Source organism: Cuculus canorus, chromosome 2, assembly GCF_017976375.1.
Source record: "Cuculus canorus isolate bCucCan1 chromosome 2, bCucCan1.pri, whole genome shotgun sequence".
Taxonomy (NCBI): Eukaryota; Metazoa; Chordata; class Aves; order Cuculiformes; family Cuculidae; genus Cuculus; species Cuculus canorus.
The window spans coordinates 134,959,632-134,973,158 of NC_071402.1; the positions used below are offsets into that span (position 1 = coordinate 134,959,632).

The 13,527-nt window shown below is 41.8% G+C and overlaps 1 protein-coding gene and 1 non-coding gene across 4 annotated transcripts in view; one reads left to right on the forward strand and one right to left on the reverse strand.

The window, feature by feature from the left end:
* CASD1 (CAS1 domain containing 1) overlaps positions 1-4,654 on the reverse strand; it is a 30,150-nt gene extending 25,496 nt beyond the window's left edge. For all 3 annotated transcript variants that reach the window (XR_008448368.1, XM_054057245.1, XM_009558865.2), the window contains exon 1: positions 4,307-4,654. Coding sequence is in view for 2 of the 3 variants with exons in the window: in XM_054057245.1 (XP_053913220.1) it covers positions 4,307-4,439 (133 nt within the window). In the remaining variant the exon portion in view is untranslated. The remainder of the gene's footprint in view (positions 1-4,306) is intronic.
* Positions 4,655-12,720: 8,066 nt separating this feature from the next.
* On the forward strand, positions 12,721-12,794 carry TRNAN-GUU (transfer RNA asparagine (anticodon GUU)). Its single transcript has one exon. It is a non-coding gene; the product is annotated as a tRNA-Asn (tRNA).
* The last annotated feature ends 733 nt before the right edge of the window (positions 12,795-13,527 follow it).

The window sequence follows — 13,527 nt, forward strand, 5'->3', positions numbered from 1 at the left end:
CAGTAGAGTGCCATTTATGAATACATTAAAGAAAAGATCTTCCAGAAACAATTTATCAACCCCTTTCTGCTCCTCTTTCACCTGCTGCTACTTATAAGACTGCTGAACCTGCTGCCAAAACTTCTGCAGAAGTAGCTCACAACACAGTGGATGACATGCTAAGCTGAACCTTTACCTACCTTTTAAATATGCTGGCATAGTTCAGATTTGCTGGACAGATAACTTTCTAGTTGAAATCATAAATTCAAAATTACCATAGTTCCAGTTTTTCTTAATTGTTTCAAATAAAATCCTGTTCCTATACACTGGCTTCCAAGCAATGTAATTTTCTACATTCTCAGGTATATACACTTAAGTAAACTATCATTTCTAGTAAGTTGTATGAAAAATACACAAGTAATAAAAAATGTTATCAAATTTGGGTTGCTTTTTATTAATTATGAGAATAGGTCACTTACGAGTTACTAGAGCTACTGCTACAAAGCCCAGCCCTCCACTTTGTAGATGATGAAAATTAGAAGATTCATCAGAGCAATATAAGAGCGAACTACATAAAAGACACCCACCACTAATGAGATTCCCTCTGAAAGCCATTAACTTGCTGAGGAAGATGCATAAGAAAATTAGAACTGTTATTCACAGTCAGGCCAATGGCTAGTCTACTCCAGCATTCTGCCTTCAACAAGGGCCATAAGCAGATGCTCAGGGATGAGTAAGAAAAGGTCAAGTAAACATCATATTCTTCCAACTGTGTTCAGTCCGGGGACTGAACAAATCAGCATCCTTCTACAAGAGTTTTCCATACCCACAGCTGCTGCTTGAAGAATGTCTTAGAGGAAGAGACAGCTTGCACTCATGTCTATCACAACTTGTAGACCACTATCAGTTCTTCATCAATCAAGTTTTCAAGACCGAAGAATCTTAGTTTACTAGTTCTTCATAGGTGAGTGTTCTCTGTATCTTGAGCTCATGACCCAAGCTTAGCACCCAGGTCAGCACTCCATAGCACTTCCATCATAATCACCCACAAATAAAACAATCCTCCATCCTACAGTATGTTGACTGAAATAACATCCCAAACATCAGACACTGAATACATTTTAAATAGAAATAATATTTTAGGCCCAAGAGTTACGCCTTCTTTCCAGATATTGAATATCTTATTATTTCCCTGAGCAATATTACAAAGCTCCTGAAATTCATCAGGAGCATTACTGATGTCTGCTGTCTTTCTTTAAATATAACAGCAGAAGTTTTGAGGGAAGAGGAGGCAGAAAAATAAAACAAGACTGAAACAGCAGCCAAGAGAGTAAACTGGAGGCTGCGGACAAGACAGCATCTCCAGAAATGCCCAAGTCTTACTTAGTAGATGAAATACACAGCAGCCAAAGACTCACTTTCACTTTAACATACCACATCTTCTTAGCTACTAATGAGATCTTAAAAGAAAAACAAAACAAAACTAAAAAAACCCAACCCAAAACTTGAGAGAAAGAAATCTAAGTGCCATTCTATATACAAAACACAGATCATTCTTTTAAAGCTGCTCCTTTGTGGTTTGTGTAAATTATCTTTCCAATACATTAACCTTAATTTTCATTAAATGTAGCAGCTAGACACATTACAGTATGGTTATAAAGAGCAAAATTTATCAGCATTCTATTACGCTTATTACTTTATTCGTCCTCAAAATCACAATTTTTCCATTGAAATTGTGGAATCTCAGTCTTCATTCAGAGCCAGAACCAACTATGTTTCACAATGCTTCTCTAAAAGGCGCAGTCTGTCAAAGAAATGTTATCTATTACGCAATACAGTTTTAAGCACAATCTCTCAGTGCTGATTTTAAGAACTCAATATTTTAAACAAGACTTATTTCCAACCAGGTTTAGGACTGAAATATGATAACTGAAAAATGCACAGCAGTAACTTCACTGGCTACTATATAGACACTTAACCAAACTAACTCTTCACAGAATCTGTATGCAAGTTAAAGACAGTCTTTAATTTCTCTTAATTCACTTTAAGTTTTGTGAAAAACACAGGTGAACCCTAAATACAATAGTGTCCCTGAGCGTGAATTTGACTTTCCACAACCGCAGTCCAGCATTTTTTTCATACAAGTAACTTTTATACAGGCAAGTTTTCATAGGAAGTGCACCGCACTGTCAATAATATGCACTTGCATGACTGAGGCCAAAATTAGATGAAAACTTTACATGTAAAGACAATCAGACAAAATAAAGGAGTTCTAACTAAAGTCTCAATCACCCAAAAGCTCCAGAGGAGCTTTTTCATTTGATACTTCCTGTATTATGACACATTCACAATGAATTCACCTTTCCTCAATAATTCATAATATTTGAGACCATTACCACATTACTAATTTTCTGTCTAGGCTACAGAATTTTAATCTATTTCACTACTTCTTCTCCAGAAGCCGTTTCATTCTTCTGCTATTTTTATTGCTCTTTTGTACACGTTTTGCAAGCTCTTCTCTACCACTGCTTAAGCAGGGGGGTGTGACCAGTACCACTGTCAGTAATACACTCGTTAATTTTAGTAGTGCACTATCACACAGAAATCTTCTGCTTTGTTTTTCATTAATTGCCAAGAATATCTAAACATTTTCTAAAATTCCAATGTTTGAGATCACTGAAGGATTGCAGAATGATCTTTCAAGCACCTCTGGTTTTATCTATCCCAAAAACTTTGGTATAATCGTTCCACCCCTATTTTCTAAACTATTTGTCTTTTGAATGATATTTGTCCAAAGGAACCCAAACTGGTCACTCTGCATTCACTCTCACTCCATGCCCTATCTTTTAAACAGTTACTGGAAAGCCTCTCTTGTCCTACAACAGATTAAAGAAACTGAATGCCTGAGGCAAAGGAACTTGTTGAAAGCTTGATGAAAATCTATACAGACCATATCAACTCACAGAAATGCCTGCAGATTCCCACTGTTTTACAATCTGTGATTCAATGTCTTCATTAAGTCTCTCAGCATGTTTTGTATTTATACACAATCCAGCTTCCTTGTAATCTGCTTGATATGGCAGCCCCTGTCTCCTTAGGCCAGTCTCACCATCCCTCTTTCCACTCTCCTTCCACTTAGTTTTGCAACTGATTTGGGCCTTAAAGAACACAGTGCAACAGGCAAGTTCAGTTATATCACACTTGGGCTCCTCTATAATTCAGTGAAGTCTTCCAAGTCTTGCAGCTTGGTACTACTCAGTTTATAGGACTTGCTGAAGTTCCAGCTGGAAGGTGAAATCTAGGGAACTGTATCCATATTAAAGGCTCCCTACCCTCTTTCCCATTTCCACAACAAATTGCCTCAGCCCTGTCTTCTGCAGATGCTGGCAGCAAGTATTAGAATACGATGGCACTAGTTGTCCTACAATAAACAGAGCTATCATAATTTCTCTTCAACTTTTTGACTTACCCACAAAAACATACTACATTCCTTAGTGTGAAACTCAAACAATGAAATATTCCCTTTAGCAGCTGCATTAGCATTTGCAGATCATGCCAAGATGCACAGCTGCAGGGCCAAAACAACCTGGAAGAAGAGGAATAAGGAAAGCTCCCTTAACCGTTGTGCAGTCCCGTGTGCAGCCCCAACACATTCACCAGCTACACCAGTCTCCAAACCTCTGTCACGAACCTGTCCACCACCTCCCAGTATCTCTAGAACTCACTTACCACCCTGTCCACCACCTTCCAACATCTCCAAAGCTTGGTTATCAACCTGACAATCACCTCCCAGCATCTCCAGAGCTCATTTACCAGCCTGTCCACCACCTTCCAGCGCCCCCAGACCAGAGTTACTAGCAGGTGTACCAACTCCCAGCATCTCCAGACCTTGGTTAGATGCCTGTCCAGCACCACTAACAGCAGAAGAAACTCAACAACTCTTTTATTTCATAGAATTGTAAATCATAGCAGAGTTCGGGTTGGAAGGGACCTTAAAGACCATCCAGTTCCAACCCCACTGCCATGGGCAGGGACACCTTCCACAGGATCAGGCTGCTCAAAGCCCCATCCAACCTGGCCTCGAACACCTCCAGGGATGGGGCAGCCACGACTTCCCTGGGAAACCTGACAGGATTTTCCTTCATCCACCAAAGATCGCGGATTGTGTCACGTCTGAAGCAACGGCTCAGACAGGAAAATAACGCGCCCCAAGCCTCATAATTAAGATCCTAATCGCTAATTGCCAGGTTGTTGGATAAGAGCGCCAGGGAAGGGCTCTCCCCGTCAGCCCCGGCTGTCCCCGCCGCTACCCTCGCTGCAGCCTCACCTCGGTACCGGCGCTCCGCGGCGTGGCAAGCGGCGAGGAGCAGGACGGCGGCGAGCGCCAGCGCCTTGGCGCTGCTCACGCTGAAGTAGTGGTTGATCTCCCGCTTGCCGGGGGTGCAGGCCCGCGCCGCCATCTTGGCTCCTCCATGACAACCGCGTGCGATGTGGCGGCCGGGCGCAGCGGGGCAGCACTGGGTCCCCGACGCACGACGGGGCAGACCCCGACAACGCCGCCCGCCGCCCACTGTCACCGTCCCCGCGGCACGCGGGAACCCGACACCGCGCGGCCGGGGCGGAGCCGCCGCCCTCCCTCCCTTTGCCGACGGCGCCGCCGCTGCTTCCCCTCCGTTGCCACTACGAGGCGCGCGCGCGCGAAGCTGCCGGGATGGGCGGGGCTGGGGCGGGGGAGGGGGGGCAGAAATAAAACGGGAGATATCAGAAAGGTATCAAAGCAATCATACTTTTGTTTACAGCTACCTCAGAAAATTACTATCTCCAGAAACAGTGCCTCTTTCTGGGCAGCCCTCGTTTGCCCTGAAGTGTCAATGACCCGGATGAAGGCATTGAGTGCACCCTTAGCACGTTTACAGATGACACTAAGCTGGGAGGAAGCGTGGATCTGCTGGAGGGTGGGGAGGCTCTGCAAAGGGATCTGAACAGGCTGGGTCGATGGGCTGAGACCAACGGCATGAGGTTTAACAAGACCAAATGCTGGGTCCTGCACTTGGGGCACAACAACCCTGTGCAGCTACAGACTGGGGGAAGAGTGGCTGGAGAGCTGCACGGAAGAGAAGGACCCGGGGGTGATTGACAGCGGCTGAACATGAGCCAGCAGTGTGCCCAGGTGGCCAAGAAGGCCAATGGCATCTTGGCTTGTTTCAGAAAAGGTGTGACCAGCAGGTCCAGGGAGGTGATTCTGCCCCTGTACTTACACCTGGAATCCTGTGTTCAGTTCTGGGTCCCTCGTTACAAGAAGGATGTTGAGGCTCTGGAGCGTGTCCAGAGAAGAGCAACAAAGCTGGTGAAGGGGCCGGAAAACAAATCTTATGAGGAGCGGCTGAGACAGCTGGGGTTGTTGAGCCTGGAGAAGAGGAGGCTGAGGGGAGACCTTATCACGCTCTACAACTACCTGAAAGGTTGTAGAGAGGAGGGTGCTGGCCTCTTCTCCCAAGTGACAGGGACAGGTCAAGGGGGAATGGCCTCGAACTGCGCCAGGAAAGGTTCAGACTGGATATCAGGAAAAATATTTCAAGAAAGGGTCATTGGGCACTGGCAGAGGCTGCCCAGGGAAGTGGTGGAGTCCCCATCCCTGTAGGTATTTAAAAGATGGGTAGACGAGGTGCTCAGGGACATAGTTTAGTGGCAGATAGGAATGCTTGGACTCAATGATCCAAAAGGTCTTTTCCAACCTGGTGATTCTATGATACTAACACTGGCCTTCTGTGATGCCTGAAGGCTCCACATATGTGTTACATCTCTGTTTTTTAGGACTGTAAAAATGCGTACTGACACAGCGGCAGTTTAACTATCTTAATTAAGACAATCCATCTGTGTATTCTAAACATGCTTGTGGATGTGAACAAGACATCTGCTTTTGCTGCATTACTCCTTTGGAAAATCATAGAGTAGTTTGGGCTGGAGGAGACCTTAAAGATCATCCAGTTCCAACTCCCCTGCCATGGGCAGGGACATCCCACTCAATCAGGCTGCTCAAAGCCCCATCCAGCTTGGCCTTGAACACCTCCAGGGATGGGGCATCCACAACTTCCCTGAGCAACCTGTTTCAGTGTCTCACCACTCTCATAGTGAAGAAATTCCTCCTTATGTCTAGTTTAAATCTGCCCCTCTCCAGTTTATACCCATTGCCCCTCATCCTATCACTACAAGCCTTTGTGAACAGTCCCTCCCCAGCTTTCTTGTAGCCACTTTCAGGTACTGGAAGAAGACATTGCTTAGGTGTTCAACAACAGAGATGTCCCTCATTTCAGTCAGAAGCTTTTGACTGAAGTGCAAGGAATTAGGAAGTGGTTTGCACACGTGCTGGTGTTGCTTCTTACAGTTTTTTCCCAAGCTATTTGAATTTGGCATCATTACATATGCCTTAGTAGTTGACACCAGAACCACCACATACAGAAGACCTGATATAAAGGCTAATTAGGGATTGCTACGTACCCCATTAAACCAGCTTCACACAAGAACTATTATTAGCTAGAAGTAACTTTGTAATTTACATTATTTGCCTACTATATTTTTCTGTCTGCTGATAAACTTAGTGTGCTGGAAGTAAACCAGAAGTCTGCTAGCTCATCTGATCAGTCAAACCTCAGCTTTTGGTGTGCAAATACTTTGGCTTTCTGCTTCTTCTGCTGGAACCGCTAAAGGCCATCAGTGGAAGGGGAGTACCTAGACCAACCACAGAAAGAAGATTCAACGAACAGCGAAGCAGATCCTTTGAGAGTGAGAGGAGATGTGACACTATTGCATGCATGGGATAACAGCTATGAGTATTAGTAGTGAAAAGCCACAGGAGGGATTTCACATTTCTGGTTTCTGCAGATGAAGCCTTGGCTTAACTGAATTATTTTTGTAAGAGACAGCGGTGGTATGTATGGTCACTAAAGACAGGCTAAAAATGTTACTGTGGGGTTTGGCTGCTTTATGTCCCCTATGTGTCATTATAATAAAGCAATTGGGAAAGATGAGGTTCATCTCACTTAGCTCCAGCCACTTATAGTGAACCAACCTATTTTAAACTAAATTTAAACATCAACCTAAATTATTTTAAACATCAATTTCCCTCTGTAGAATAGGGGGAAGTATGGCACTAGTAACTTACGCATAAGTTAGAATAAATAGATGACTTACCATTAAGAATGGCAACTGCTGGATTTAGATAATAAGTTTAAATTGCACAGATGTCATTTACACAGGTATCATTTGAGTGAGATTATTCTTCCTTTGCTGCTTCCTAATTTTGCTTGGCAGGCTCAGTGTAAATTGAAGAACTTTGTGCCATGGCTCAAATCTGGTATGCACATACAAGTTTGCTGATAAGCTTAGTTAGATCTCCTGGTTTTGCTGTTGTATCAGCTTTACAGTCACGTGTATGTTCTGGAGCTGGATGTGCTGTCCTCAGTGAAAGGCACAAGGCACTCACAAGGACTGTAAGCGTGCAAGAACAGATAAAGTGACTACTATAGGATAAACTCAGCCATTACAGAATGCTAGTATTTAAACATTCTCGGTCAGAGGAGTACTAGGGCATTCTCATGTGATCTTTTCTCTTTAGAGTTTCGATATGCTTATAGACATGGAATTAATTTTTCATGAGTGTATATACTAAGGAATATAGGTACTAGAGCTGGAAGGGAAATTATGACTTACCTCTAATCTGTAAGTTTCATAAGGAAAATGTTCATATGTTCATAAGGAGCGTACTGCTTATTATATATTAACTGGAATATTCCCTTCAGATTGTGTTGAATGTTTAATCGCTAGGTTCTGCTATACTCCTAATGATGATACTAGTCACCTAGTGGGGTTCCACAGGAACCTGTCTTAGGGTCAGTACTTTTCAATGTCTTCATCAATTACGTGGATGCAGGACTTGAAGGTTTGCTAACCAGATTTGCTGATGACACGAAACTGGGGGGAGCTGTTGACACTTCTGAGGGTAAATAAAGGGATCTGGGGGTTCTTGTCGATGGCAAGTTGAACATGAGCCAACACTGTGCCCTGGCAGCCAAGAGGGCCAACTGTGTCCTGGGGTACATTCTACTGTACACCGCATTGGTGCAACCCCACTTTGAGTACTATGCATAGTTTTGGGTGCCACAGTATAAAGAGGACATAAAGCTACTGGAGAGTGTCCAGAGGAGGGTCACAAAGTTGTTGGAGGGTTTAGAGGGGAAGTCATATGGGGAGCAGCTAAAGTCACTTGGTCTGTTCAGCCTGGATAAGAGGAGACAGAGGGGAGAACTCATCACAGTTTACTGCTTCCTCACAAGGAAAAGAGGACCCAAGGGAATGGCAGGAAGATGTGCCACGGGAGGTTTATGTTGGGTATTAGAGAAAGGTTCTTCACATAGAGGGTAGTGGAGCACTGGAACAGGCTCCCTACAGAAGTAGTTGTGGCGCCAAGCCTGACAATATTCAAGAAGCATCTGGACAACTCCCTCAGACATGTGGTGTGAATTTTGGGGTTATCCTATGCAAGGATGGGAGTGGGACTAGATGATCCTTGTGCGTTGGTTCCAGCTGAGGTAATTCTGTGATATCACATCTTATTTTAATTTGTGCAGCATTGTCAGATTTCTCTGGTGATATTGTAATTTCAGAAACAAGCTGTACTTCCAACAGGTTCCTGGGAACAGTAATATTGTCAATAGTGTAGCTTTTGCTTCAGCAGCTTTTGTGTACTTTCCAAATGACAGCATTAGACATTTTAATTGCTGAGTTTTCAGCCTTATAATGGCAATCAGTCTTTCCATAAGAATTGTCTCCATGTGGTGTGTGCATGCATGATAGCTATCTATTGCAAATATTTGATCATGTTAATGAAGAGGGAGTACAAAGATTAAGAAGATTTTTTTTCTTAGTGGACTTGTACCCAGAGTGCTGTCTCAGCCAAACACTGAAACACACATGCCACTAACCCTGTAAGATCTTGGAAATTCTATCACAAATTGCTGCTTTTACACATTTTCAGTTTAGAGGAGTTTCTTGGTATGCAGTTACTATTTTTTTCTAATATCCTTCTCTCTTATTCTTGACTCCTGGTTGAGATAAAATGGCATTCAGTATTAGTTCCTTGTCAAACCAAGTTATTCTTTTTTCATCAGCTCTTCACTTTCACATTGTTCCTTATGCTCCCAGATGTGTCTCTTTAAAATTCAGAATTCTTTATATTTATTGGGCAGACTTTGGAAGCCTACACAGCCACTGTCCAAGCTGTGTCACATTTGTGGAGCATTACAAACCTTCTCTTCTGGCTGCTAGCAATACAGATGCTATCCTGTAAATGCCACATTCTCTTTATAACAGAAAGAGAGAACATCATTTCCTCTTCTATCCATGTGATCTGTAGTAGAAATCATTAACAGTAATAATAATAAACATTCTGTGCAGTACATTAGTCATCTGTTTGATATTGGTCCATTAAACAATACTTAGCCTTGAGTTCCAAAAGTCCTACATCAAAGTCTCAGGCAGCTCATGCTTGTTGTACAGTTGAAACATATTCTGCCTCAATGGTCACCTTTGTCACAGATGTTAAGTAAGTGTTCTCTGATAGAAAGGCCAGGTGTTTTTTTGTATATGTGAAAGCTGGATTTCATTTATTGATTACCCTGACATGAAGCTGAGAGGCAAGGGGGTTCCAGGACAAACTTTACAGACGATACTAAGTAGGGAATATTAGGAAATGAAATAAACCAATGTAATACAAGGTTGCATAAAAAAAAATACTTAGACAGAATAGTTCTTATAAATTTAGTGGAAGGGAAAACAACTTAGTATTGATTATTTCTACATTTTAAAATGTTAAAGAGTTAGCTAAAGGAATGTGAAAAACATGCTAGTAGGTAGTCCAACTGTTAAGGATAAGTCTTGCTCAAGATTCAGATTATGAGCTATAGGAGATGAAAAATTCAGTGCATCTTGAAGTCCAAACATGAATGAGCATGGGATACATCCCAGAGGAGAAATGCCTGAGTGTACATCCCTTCTGGGGGTTAATTTCTAATAATTAATCTAAAGTTGCATTACTACACACATATATGTATATATATAACTGACCTTTCATTCTGTCTCTAGGCCAACTAGATATGGTCTTTAGCCTAATTTTTATACTTTGTGTAGACTGCACCAATGTGGGCTTGTTTTGTGCTCAAATTCCCTCTTCTTTGTTTCTCTTTCCCGTGATATCATCTTGAAATACTTTAAACCTAAAGCTGTAGTTGCTTCAATATAATTTATAAGACCTTAGAAGTCCTAATAAAAGCTCTTCAAAAGTCTGTTGACATGGCTACTTGTCCTCTAGCATTCCATGGATATGGTTCACTATTTTTGCTCTAGGAGGAATCATTTTGCTCTAGGAGGAATCATTTTGCTCTGTGACTGCATTGTACCTGCTCTTACAGCTTTGTTCATGGCTTGTGCATATTGATACTGCTAAAAAGGACTGCATGTTCCAGGACCTTTGGATGTGTAGATGACATGCAACCTTCCAGAAGGATGTGGAAACTGCTCAGTTTGAGGAAAAAATATTTGGTAAGAGTAAGAGAGAGATCAGGCTGCACTTGATGGTGGTTGGAAGTAAAGCATCTCTGTAAAGCAGTTCTTTTCATTCCCTTAATTCTGAAAGAATCAGTTCAGTTTTCTAAGTCTGGAGTATCTAATGGGGTCAGCCGTCAATATAGGGCAAAACACAGCGAGGAAAACAGTATGACTGACATGAAAACTGTCAAAACCTAGAAAATTATCAGAAGAACATCATGACGTGTCTTAGATAAAGAGGCAAGCTGGATTTCCTGGCAAAACAATGTTCACAAGCATAAAAGCAGGATAAGGAAGGAGTGACATTTTGAGAACTGAAGGTGGGTAAAAAGCTGGAACAAGAAGGTGAAGCTTTTCTGCTTCAGAAGTGAAGCAGCTATTATTGTTTGCAATAATGCCTGGAACACTGGAGTAGGACAATATCCCAGTGGGTAAGAAAACACTGGGATAAGAAACTAAATCCTTTGATCCTTGAGCCTGGACAGAAGCAAACTTCAATGTCCCAATGGACATTTGGCTAAAGAAAAATTAAGGACAATGCTTACATATGTAAGGACATTACTTTACATATTCATCATGAACGAAGTGGCATCTTCTACTGGCTATAAGAAACTGGTAGAATGTTCTGCCAGGTTTCAGACTGCAAGCCTAACTGACCATTTTCACTCATATATGATTGCCACTATTTTTATGCATTTCAGTGTTCCAGAACCTCTCCAGAATAGAAAGTAAAATATTGAATATACCTATGTCGGTTGGCAAATACTTGATTAGGCTAATTAATGCTGGTGGAAGGAAGCTGAACAGCATCCTTTGGCTGGCCACTGAGAATACCCCAGATCCGCAGAGCAACTTTTAAGTTGTTCTCATTCAGCAGCCGTCTCTTCATGTTCTCAACTGGTGTTACTTTTCCAGCAATATTTCAGGCAGTGAAACTGGGTGATTGTAGAAGTGGCATGTATTTCCCTGTGTAACAAGCTGCACAAACTATGGAATGTATAACTTAAGATCAAATATAAAAGTGGGAAGGTATGGCTAGTTTAAGGGACAAAAGCTGAAATGGAGAAGTCAAAGTATGAGGAGCTTTTTATTTGTGAATGAAAAACTGTAATTGATTGTTATGGACACCACTGCAAAAATACACTTATTTTGAAATCACTAAATGTCTTGTCAGCTCTGATTTTTCCAAGCAACTGTTATTTACCCATTTCTTCTGTAACATTCTTCTAGGAGTGAAAGCCAAGCTGTATTAGAAATGGAAGAAGTATGTTTTTATAAAGGTATCTCCAGAAGGTCATTTCTCACTGACCTTGATATAGCTCTGGATCTTTGGAGTTACGCTAATTTCCCCAGTTTCTTTAAATGAGTTTGAAATTTGGTAGAAAAGGGCATGCTTGACTGAGGTCAGGGAGGAAAATATCTGTTGATATTCATAGTGAAAGATCAAGCTTTTGGAGGATGGCTCTTTCCTCACTATGAGTAGGGAGAACCTGCCAGCCAATATAATTTCTCCAACAAGAACAATCTTATTAATTTTCCATTGTAATTTTGTACTGGAATTTGCAGGGTGATGTTTAGTAGTTTCTGCATTTATACACTTAATTACTTAGATCCTATATGAAATAATCTACTACAATGAAAGTAGGGGAGGGACTTTTTATAAAGGCATGCAGTGATAGGATGAGGGGAAACGGGTAAAAACTGGACCGGGACAGATTTAGGCTAGACATAAGGAGGAATTTCTTCACTATGAGGGTGGTGAGGCACTGGCACAGGTTGCCCAGGGAAGCTGTGGATGTCCCATCCCTGGAGGTGTTCAAGGCCAGGTTGGATGGGGCCTTGGGCATCCTGATCCACGGGCAGGTCTCCCTGCCCACGGCAGTGGGTTTGGAACTGGATGGTCTTTAAGGCCTCTTCCAACCCAAACCATTCTATGATTCTATGATTCTATGATTCTATGATTCTATGATTCTATGATTCTATGATTGTAAGGGTTTGTAGCATTTGTTTGTAGTACTGTACCTAGGGTACAGTAGCATTTAATGCAGAGCATATCTCCTACTTAGGATCAATATATTCAGGAAAGTAACTTTGGTTTTAGGAAGGAAAGTTATTTGTTATTATCAAGCAAACTCAGGAGTCTCTGTAGCGCAATCGGTTAGCGCGTTCGGCTGTTAACCGAAAGGTTGGTGGTTCAAGCCCACCCAGGGACGGGTTCTCTGCTTTCTTCTGCCTGAGGCAGGGGAGCTAGAACTAAATTTAAGGTCCCTTCCGATTTAAACCATGCTATGATGCTATGAAACTTTGGAAAACAAATTCTCTCTTAAGCTCATTCAAACACTATTTGGCTGAAATATCAGCAATGGTTTAACATTGCTGATATTAACATAACATATTAACTTAAAATAATTATCTGGGTTATTATTTAAAGATGAAATTGCATAGAAATAGTTTAATCTAAGAAAAATATTGCAGAGTGTTTCTTAGGGTTCACATAGTTCTGTCACATCTGTATGTCTATTTGGTGCTCTGTGGGGTTGCTGTGAGCTCTAGTGGGTCTGTATAATTTTATGAAGTTGAAATGTGAACATATATATATATAATATCAACGGCAGTTATAGCACACATCAGGCTTAGCAAAGATTTCTCAATTAGGAATTAACAGATAGCTGGGTAGTTGTACCATTTCCAGAAATTTTTGTAAAAGCCTGGTGAACTAGAATCTGCAGGACAGCTGCTATTGTTTGCTTCTAGCTTTAAATCTCCTGTGCAGTGCACTCTTGAATAATTCCTCTAATGACGGGCATATGGATCTAAGTCTTTGATGTGATTTTCTGCTTATGCTTTAAAAACACTTGTACTGAGAAGCTTAATGAACAGAATGTGACTTTCTCTAAAGCCTAAAACCAGAAAAAAAATCATATGCAGTGAAACCACTGCAGTCTA